The 9,720-nt window shown below is 43.1% G+C and overlaps 2 protein-coding genes across 2 annotated transcripts in view; both read left to right on the top strand.

Annotated features, from left to right (window-relative positions):
• The first annotated feature begins 273 nt into the window (after positions 1-273).
• LOC134400369 (proteasome subunit beta type-5-like) lies at positions 274-1,271 on the top strand. The gene has a single exon (XM_063128697.1). The coding sequence runs from the start codon at positions 293-295 to the stop codon at positions 1,145-1,147; it is 855 nt and encodes a 284-aa protein (XP_062984767.1). The 5' UTR covers positions 274-292; the 3' UTR covers positions 1,148-1,271.
• A 6,028-nt stretch (positions 1,272-7,299) lies between these two features.
• RAB27B (RAB27B, member RAS oncogene family) overlaps positions 7,300-9,720 on the top strand; it is a 68,211-nt gene continuing 65,790 nt past the window's right edge. Inside the window, exon 1 of the mRNA XM_063128695.1 lies at positions 7,300-7,381. The gene's annotated coding sequence lies outside the window, so the exon portion shown is untranslated. The remainder of the gene's footprint in view (positions 7,382-9,720) is intronic.

The raw sequence follows: 9,720 nt of genomic DNA, 5'->3' as shown, positions 1-9,720 counted from the left end.
TATATTTCAGGATATTTTAATAAAATATTTGTCAGAAATATATGCTCGAATTGCCAATAGCACTTCTAGAAAAGGAAATATGAAAGTTAGAGCAAATCATTCTAATTAGATTGAAAGGGTTTTCATTTCTTCCAGTTAGTTTCATCTTTTCTTGACTTGTCTGATGTCAAATATCAGAAAATTATCCCACCTTTATTTAGATTAACCATATGGAAAGGAGGACAGGGCTTCTGTTTCTTTCAGTTGTATAGAAAGGGGAATTTCAGAGTCACGGTGATAACCCTGACCCAAAATGGTGCTGGCCAGTCTGCTGGAGCCTCAACTGCCCGTGAACAGGGCCGGGTTCTTTGGTTTGGGGGCCGGGTGCGAGTTTCAGCTGCCCGCGCTCGGCACTTGCGGTGGGGGTGAGAATGTGGCAGCGGCTCAGGCTTCGGGGCCGCGGCTGGCTTTGGCCGCCCCTTGTCCCAGCTTGAGCCAAGGCGCCGCCAAGGAGGCTGCCGACATTGAGCTACTGCACGGGGCCACCACTCTGGCCTTCAAGTTTCAGCATGGCGTGATTGTAGCAGTGGATTTGCGGGCAACAGCAGGGGTCTACATTGCTTCACAAACAGTAAAGAAAGTCATTGAAATCAACCCTTACCTGCTGGGCACCATGGCTGGTGGTGCAGCTGATTGCAGCTTCTGGGAGCGTCTGCTGGCACGGCAGTGCCGAATCTATGAACTCCGCAACAAGGAGTGGTTCTCTGTGGCTGCTGCCTCCAAGCTCTTGGCCAACGTGGTGTATCAGTACAAGGGCATGGGGCTCTCCATGGGTACCATGATCTGTGGCTGGGACAAGCGAGGGCCAGGTCTGTACTACGTGGACAGCGAAGGGAACCGCATCTCAGGCACGGTTTTCTCTGTGGGCTCTGGTTCTGTCTATGCCTACAGGGTGATGGACCATGGCTACTCCCATGATCTCTCAGTCGAGGAAGCCTACGATCTGGCGCGCAGTGCAATCTACCAAGCCACACACAGTGATGCCTACTCAGGGGGCACAGTCAACCTCTATCACATGCGCCAGGATGGCTGGATCCGTGTCTCCAGTGATGATGTGTCCAAACTATATGAAATGTTCCACGACAAAGCCACAGAGACAGTGGCTTGAGAGAGTGGACTTTGGGGAGAAGGGGGAGCACTGAACTCAGGCCTATAGGGGTTGTTGCCTATAGAGAGTTCACCAAAGTATAAAGAGATGAGATTGTAGATCAACCCTTGGGCAAATAGGGAACGCTTGGCCAACTCGAAGGGAGAAGGGTGGGGCCCACTGATTTGACTATTGGATGGCAGGGTGTTTATCTCATGCTTGCGACCCATGTTTCATTAGTAAAACATTTTGCTCGTGCGGAATTAAATGTTTACTGTATTTTTAAAAAAAGAAAAGAAAGAAAGGGGAATTTCAACTGGTGCCATTTGTTTGCCTGCAGCACCTGGTGAAATTCTCTCTTCATGAGAACAGTGTATCTGGTCAAGAGGGCAGGGCTCCTGCAGCTTTCGCTGTTGTGATGAAGAGGGAATTTCACCAGATGCTGCAGGCATACAAATGGCACCTGCTGAAATTTCCTTTTTTAATACAACTGCTAAAGATACAGGAGCCCTGTCCTCTTTTCCATATGGTCACCCTACTTTAATATGCTCTTCAAGCGGACCTACTAAACAAGCAATTTGCATTTATGTAGTGGAAAGATACCTACATGTACGCTGGTGTTTGCTATGGTGTGTGTGTGTGTGTGTGTGTGTGTGTGTGTGTGTACATACATACATACATACATGTATGTTTCCCCCCCACAACACCTGATACCTCATGCAGCTTCAGGGCCAAATAATTTGCCCACTGCTGATATAAAGTATGAAGAAAACATGGGCATCTGAAATGTGATGAATATATGCCTTGGAGTAGTGCTCAATCACAGAGTTTCAGCACTAGTTCATCTCATGTCTCTAGAGACATCTGTTTTCCCCTCACACTTTACAGTTTTCCCTTCCAAAGTCTGATATACATATTGTAGATATGCCCACCAAATAACGTACCCATTTTGCCGCTGATGGTACTGGTTGTGAGTGTAAACGTAATGGGCGCTTCCTTTGTTAAAGCTTACCACTTTCGCTGCTGTTACTACTCAGCATTCCTTAGAGAATGCCATTTTCACACATTTCTGTTGGATACTCACCCAATTCACACAGCAGGACTAAAGATTTACCAATTTTTTTTATTGTTCTCTGAAACGTTCGCTATATCAGAGGAAAATGTGGGAATCTGACAGTAACTGGACTACAGCTGTACATAAAAGAAATGAGAACACTGTATCCAGACTCCCTCATAAAGTTAATAATCAATGCTAGTAAATTTTATTGAGGCCTGGTGTATACAAACAACCGATTAAATTGTTCCTGGACTATTGTCCATGGGTTGCAGGTGCCTGCTTGAATGCTCCTTTAAAAAAGAAAGAAAACATCCCTGCATAGTGGGGAGGATAGGGTGCAGTCCTTTCCCCTGACACTTGAGTGCTGTTGTTTTTGGGTGATTTCACCCTGTTGCGTGCAGTCTTGTGGTTCAGTCCAGATTTATCATAATGTCTGCTGTTGTATAAGCTATCCTATTTGTTTGTTTGGAACAATGAAAGCTAAGAACCTTTAAAAATACCACAGAGTCTTGTGGGGAGGCATTCAGCATGATTCTGGAAACATTGGCAAAAAATAAAGTCATAAGTTTTAAACTGGAGCTCGAAACTCTTCATCTGTTGGAAGGAAACATGGTTGGGCCACACAAATTATTAAAGAAACAGAAAGAGGGGAAGGCACGTATATGTCCCAAAACACGAGAGAAAATATTTTTAAGGGGCCTGGTAAAACATTTATTATGCCCAAAGTCAGAAAGGATTTTCTGATTTTCTCCAGATATGTTGCAAGGAATCCTTCCAATGCTTCTTCTGTCTTAAAAGGCTTAAAATGCATTTTTAGTTTAGGACAAACTATGGGACTGTCTATGGCCATAGCTAGACCTAAGGTTTATCCCTGGATCATCCAGGGGTCACACCTGTTCATCTAGATGACACACAGGGGATTCAGTGCTCAGGCAGGGGCGAACCCTGGATGATCCCAGTATAAACCTTAGGTCTAGCTGTGGCCTTGATGTGCTCAAAGCCCTGTGGGGCTGCGAATTAGCTCTGCATCTATTATATGACGCAGCTGCAGATTCACAGCCATCGCAGGGCTTTCCCGCGAACCTGCGCAGTAAAAAAAGTCAGGGAGTTACCTTGACTTTTTCAGTGGCAGCAAGGTCACGCCAGATCTTCCACCTGACCTCGCTCCGTGGTTGATTTGGGGGATGTTCTGAGAGGATGGCGCCTGGCAATTGGTCGCTGGAAGCCAGGAAGAGGGAGGGAGGCGGCTCCAGTACCTGAATGAACTCTGGAAATCCCACACTCCCTCCTTGGCATAGGGATCCCCACACAAGCAAAACTGTGGGGTTTAGGGCATCAGTGCAGTGCCATCAAGGCCGCCCCTTACTATTACTAAATGGAGACCAGTAGCTGCTAGCTATAAGGACACAAACCGAACCCTGCAAAATCTAACATGGGTTCTTTAATGCCATGCCCTTTTCTTTTTGACAGTGTCTGAGGTCCTGTTCAGCTACAGCGGGGTTATTTGTCCCTCCTAAAGATCACAACCAGTACAAGCATGAGTCCCCCCCCCGCCTCTCCAAGACATGCTGCAATTTGTCTCTATCTTGTTCTACAAGTATTAACATCATTTGCAGTTGGTAGCAGCATATCATAGATATTACGCAATATTTTGATGCCTTCTCCTGCTGAATCGCTGGTCACTTTTTAAAGATAATGAGGTGGAATCAGTGCTTTGACCCTTGAAGAAGCTCAGAACTCCTGAAGCCTGTCACCAGCCAAACTCCCTCTGGTTTGAGCTCCCCAGAAGGGGTACCGGCAATTATGGGGGCGGGTCATGTATAGACAACAAAACTGTCATGGCAACTGAAACTTTGACGTGCTACTCTATGCTCTAACACTGGACCAGTAATGGTCCATACAAAGCAGCTACTTTATAACAAGTCATCAGTCCATCTAATGGAATATTGTCTATTCTGGCAGCTGGGCTCCAAGGTGGCAGGCAGATCTCTTCCCAGCCCTGCTGTCTAAGATCCTTTCACTAGAAATGGAAGGAGCAGCTGCTTTTTACTTAGCCTATAAAAGGACTATAGAAACAATCTCAAAGAGCGGAACTGCAGAGGTGTACCTGCAACTTCAGATAAGCTCCAAACCAGGCTTTTGATGAAAATTTAGCAAGGAGCAAGTAATGGGATTTTCGGGATTTTTTTATATGTTCTTCTTTCCGAACTTAAAACATGAGTGTAGCACTTTGATATCAACATATGTACTACTAAAGCCTCCTCTCTCTGTCCACAATTTCACAAGGCTCAGTCAAGATGTGTAACTTGTTCCCCACAGATGAATGAAAGACACAGTTCAGTCAGCCAACTCCAATGACGGACTGCTAGCTTTTCTCTTGACCTGCAAAGGTTTCATCTCATCTTATTTATTCATCATATTTGCATCCTACCCTCCTTCTGGGGAACTCCAGGGAGTTTATTCCAGTAACAGCTATTGTTGTTGTTTATTCGTTCAGTCGCTTCCGACTCTTCGTGGCTTCATGGACCAGCCCACGCCAGAGCTTTCTGTCGGCTGTTGCCACCCCTAGCTCCCCCAAGGTCAAGTCTGTCACCTCCAGAATATCATCCATCCGTCTTGCCCTTGGTCGGCCCCTCTTCCTTTTGCCTTCCACTTTCCCTAGCATCAGCCTCTTCTCCAGGGATCCTGTCTTCTCATTATGTGGCCAAAGTACTTCAGTTTTGCCTTTAATACCATTCCCTCAAATGAGCAGTCTGGCTTTATTTCCTGGAGTATGGACTGGTTTGATCTTCTTGCAGTCCAAGGCACTCTCAGAATTTTCCTCCAACACCACATTTCAAAAGCATCTATCTTCCTTCGCTCAGCTTTCCTTATGGTCCAGCTCTCGCAGCCATAGGTTACTATGGGGAATACCATTGCTTTAACTATGCGGACCTTTGTTGTCAGTGTGATGTCTCTGCTCTTAACTATTTTATCAAGATTTGTCATTGCTCTCCTCCCAAGAAGTAAACGTCTTCTGATTTCCTGGCTGCAGTCAGCGTCTGCAGTAATCTTTGCACCCAGAAATACAAAGTCTGTCACTGCCTCCACGTTTTCTCCCTCTATTTGCCAGTTATCAATCAAGCTGGTTGCCATAATCTTGGTTTTTTTGAGGTTTAACTGCAACCCAGCTTTTGCACTTTCTTCTTTCACCTTTGTCATAAGGCTCCTCAGCTCCTCCTTGCTTTCAGCCGTCAAAGTGGTGTCATCTGCATATCTGAGGTTGTTAATGTTTCTTCCTGCGATTTTAACTCCAGCCTTGGATTTGTCAAGCCCAGCACGTCGCATAATGTGTTCTGCATACAAGTTTAATAGATAAGGTGAGAGTATACAATCCTGCCGAACTCCTTTCCCAATCTTAAACCAGTCCGTTGTTCCATGGTCTGTTCTTACCATTGCTACTTGTTGGTTATACAGATTCCTCAGGAGGCAGACGAGATGACTTGGTATCCCCATACCACCAAGAACTTGCCACAGTTTGTTATGATCCACACAGTCAAAGGCTTTAGAATCATCAATAAAACAGAAATTGATGTTTTTCTGGAACTCCCTGGCTTTCTCCATTATCCAGCGGATATTGGCAATTTGGTCTCTAGTTCCTCTGCCTTTTCTAAACCCAGCTTGTACATCTGGCAATTCTCGCTCCATGAATTGCTGGAGTCTACCTTGCAGGATCTTGAGCATTACCTTGCTGGCATGTGAAATAAGTGCCACTGTCCGATAGTTGGAACATTCTTTAGTGTTTCCCATTTTTGGTATGGGGATATAAGTTGATTTTTTCCAGTCTGATGGCTATTACTCCCAGGGTTATACGAATGGAAATAAAGCATCCAGTCCAAGTTGAAGATTGTTGCACTCTTCTGACAGGGACTATTTCTTTAAAATGTTTTTTTTTTTCATACCCCCCACCTCACTAACAAGTTTTTAGTGCTCCTCATATGTCTCAAAATAAGAAATAAGACAATGGAGAAGAACTCTTCTATTATTATTTATGGCCTAGCACAGGGTTCTCCATCATTTTTTGGTCACTGGGAATATTTGGAATTTTGAGGGAGTGTTGTGGTTGCTCTCACAAAATGGCTGCTGTAGGGAAGATTATGTGAGAAGCAGGAGACCTGTGATTAGATTTCTGCCCACTTTTTAAAAAATCTTTAGAGCACTCTCTGTGGGAGTTCAGATTTTAACAGGGCCAGTGGCACCAGAGAAAGAGGGGCTTAGCCTGTCCCTCGTCTCTTGTGGGGTTAATAGAGGGGGGTTAGGGGTTCTTCCACATCTCATATGGTTGGGCCGAAAGTGGAAACCTGAATCTTTCTATCCCCAGTCCGAATTGGTCTATCTGCCTGTTATTTCCCACACTATCCCCAGACAGAATAGACCTGAATCAAGCATCTGTTGTCTAAGAGCGTCATCAGGCAGGGGGAGAATTGCGGTTCCCTACCATCACTTCTCCACCCCGCTCCTGTCCCACATTACTTCCTCTTTCTTCCCAGAGAAGAAAAAGGAAGTAAACCATGCGGCCCATTCAGGGGCTGTTTTTATTGCACCACTTTTCCTGCACGTGGCAGGAAATGGTGGCACATTCCATTTTTTTTTAAAAAAAAAGTCGGATTAAAAGGGGTCCATTTTATGACAGAAAAAAGGCAAGAAGGAGCGGGAGGCGGACATCGTTTAAAGGACGCGTGAAAAACCGGGAGTGGTAGCGTGCGCGCAATCAAACGCTTATCTGATGAAAATTCCAGTGGTCAGATAGCCATTAAAATTGACACCAATGTGTTTTATACAAATGGCTTGAGAAATGGCAATGAACATTTCCTGCCCGTTCCCTTAAGTATTTTATAACAAGTTAGATGACAGTATATACTAAACATCTCATTATAGGCCTCGAGTGAACTCTGGCAGCATTACTGGGTGCATTTTTTTACATGCATGATTTGCTAAACTATTTCTCTGTTCATATGATCTACATAGGGCTGTATGCTTAACATCCATCAACAAGCTGTACGATGCGCTGTCCTTGGAAGACAAAGCTCACTTCATTGTTAATGTTGCCCTTTTTTTCCCACCCAACACCCACAGAGTCTTATGAAAAAGCTGTGATGGGAAACAGGATTTCATTTTTTCTCGCTTTCCTGCTTTGAAGGATTCTAGTGACAAAACAGGTAAGAGCGACTCCATTTTTTTTAATAAGGCTGCTGTTGTCTATTATTATTATTATTATTATTATTATTATTATTATTATTATTATTATTATTATTTATTTATATAGCACCATCAATGTACATGGTGCTGTACAGAGTAAAACAGTAAATAGCAAGACCCTGCCGCATAGGCTTACATTCTAATAAAACCATGATAAAACAATAAGGAGGGGAAGAGAATGCAAACAGGCACTGGGTAGGGTAAATTAATGATAAAATTAATGATAAAATTCTTTTATCATTCTATTAATGATAAAATTCTTTAACACCATAAAGAACTTTTAGGAAGAGTTCATACCTCAGTGGTAGAATGTCTGCTTTTCATGGAGAGTATCACCGTTTCAATCTCTGGCATCTATCAGTCAGATTAGGCTATACTGGGTTAGATGGACAAATAATCTGTTTGGATATAAGGCAGTTTCTTATGCAAAATAGTCCAGATTCTGCACAAAGAAAAGCCTTAAGTGCTGGAACCTCACTTTCCAACCATTAGATACTTTTTCAGACACCTTTCTGGTCTCAGCTTCAGTTGATTAATCTACGTGATTTAAAAAACTTGTTTTTCCTATGAAAAAGTGGTAATGGATGCTGTAAGAAAAACTATTATAAGGCTAGATAGAACCTTATCTGATCCAACATTACAATTCTCATGACTCGCACCAGGGGAGAACGTCCTATTTCTAATCCAATTTGCTGCAGTAATATATTTACTTTGCTTGAAATGTGACTTATTTTAAGTTAAGATAATAAAGCACATAGCAAAATGAAAATCGTTAACTGATTATTTACTGAAGCACAGTATGAGGATTTGTACTAATTTAGTTTGGTAAGTTTCTTAGCAATTTAATTTCAGTGACCCTAAAAGCAGCTGAAATCAAAACTGGTTCTGACCCCCCCCTATGCCCCCACCCTCACTCTCCTTTGAAGTTTTCTGCTGAATCAGTTCTTTCTACTTTTCCATAGATATTTTTCCCCCATGGGCATTTTTAAATTTGACAATGCTGAGACCGTCAAATGCTCAATTTGTAGACATAGCAAGCTATTTCTTCTCTATTCTTGTAAGGCTGTAACTGCATATTACATTATTTTTTTAAAAAAAATAATACAGACCTGTCTAGACTGGGTAATGCTAAATCAAAAGCATTACTAAGCACCATTTCTGCTGCCAGTACAGGAATTTCCAGAATATATATGCTTGGTAATAGATGTACGTTGGGATATACCTAAAAGACAGAACTGGTTCCTTCTCACAACCGTGGACATGACTTGAAGCCGGTTCTTCACCCTGATATTTTTTATTTAGTTTTATTTACACTGATGGTGCTATATAAATAACAATAAGTTATTAACAATAACTCACCTTTTTTCTGTTTGCAAGGAACCCACAGCGGCTTACATAACCTTCTTCCTCTCCATTTTATTCTCACAACAACCACGTGAGGTAGGTTAGGGTGGGAGTCAGTGACTTGCCCAAATGCACCCAAAGATCTTTATGGCAGAGTAGGGACTAGAACCCATATCTCCCAAGTCTCACGACACCACACTGGTTTTGCCCATGGCTGCAAAATCTGCACAACAGAATTGCCTTTTGGCAAATTGAACTCTAAATCAATGGAAAATCTCCTCTCCCCCCCGCCCCAGCAGTAATTCAAATGAATTTTGAATTCAATTTTCCATAATGTAATTCATAAATCAAAAAGCTCCACATGTATATTTACTTCTTTATACATTCAGTGTTGGATCCAGTGCTGGCCATCTACTAGCAGAATGGAACTCACTGGCAGAATGGATTTTCTTTCCTCCTGCAGCCCCATCTCTCAAATCTGCTCCAGAGGATTGTGGGGCCCTCTGGAGGGCAAATTTAAGAGCACATGGGGGTCTGCAGTGCGGAGGAGATCAAGGTGAAGTCCCGTTGTGCAAGGGTTGGATTTAACCTTCTTTGCTTGTCTTATAAAAATAGATAAACATTTTTGAAAAAGTTGGAAAATTTCCCCAGTAAGATGACATTGTGACATCATGGGCACTAGCCAGTCAGTCAGCACCATCTTGCAGAAGCAGTTTTCCCAGGATTCAACCTTTAAGAGGAAAAGGTCTGTTTGTACTGAATGCAAATCGACCCTACTGCTCTACAAACGTAGCCTGATTTCACCCCAAATGTGCTTGGTATCACTATCTTGATTTCTTTTCATTTGATTACTGATCAGATATGTGAAACGAAGCAGCTCTACCGAAAAGCACTGAATTTGAGGTGATTGTGGAGTGAAAAGCTGTATTCTTCTGTGATTCGTCTATGATGGCAC

Source organism: Elgaria multicarinata, chromosome 6 (genome assembly GCF_023053635.1).
Source record: "Elgaria multicarinata webbii isolate HBS135686 ecotype San Diego chromosome 6, rElgMul1.1.pri, whole genome shotgun sequence".
NCBI classification, from domain to species: Eukaryota; Metazoa; Chordata; class Lepidosauria; order Squamata; family Anguidae; genus Elgaria; species Elgaria multicarinata.
The sequence above is the reverse complement of the archived record's forward strand: the minus strand, read 5'-3'. Positions and strand labels throughout refer to the sequence as shown.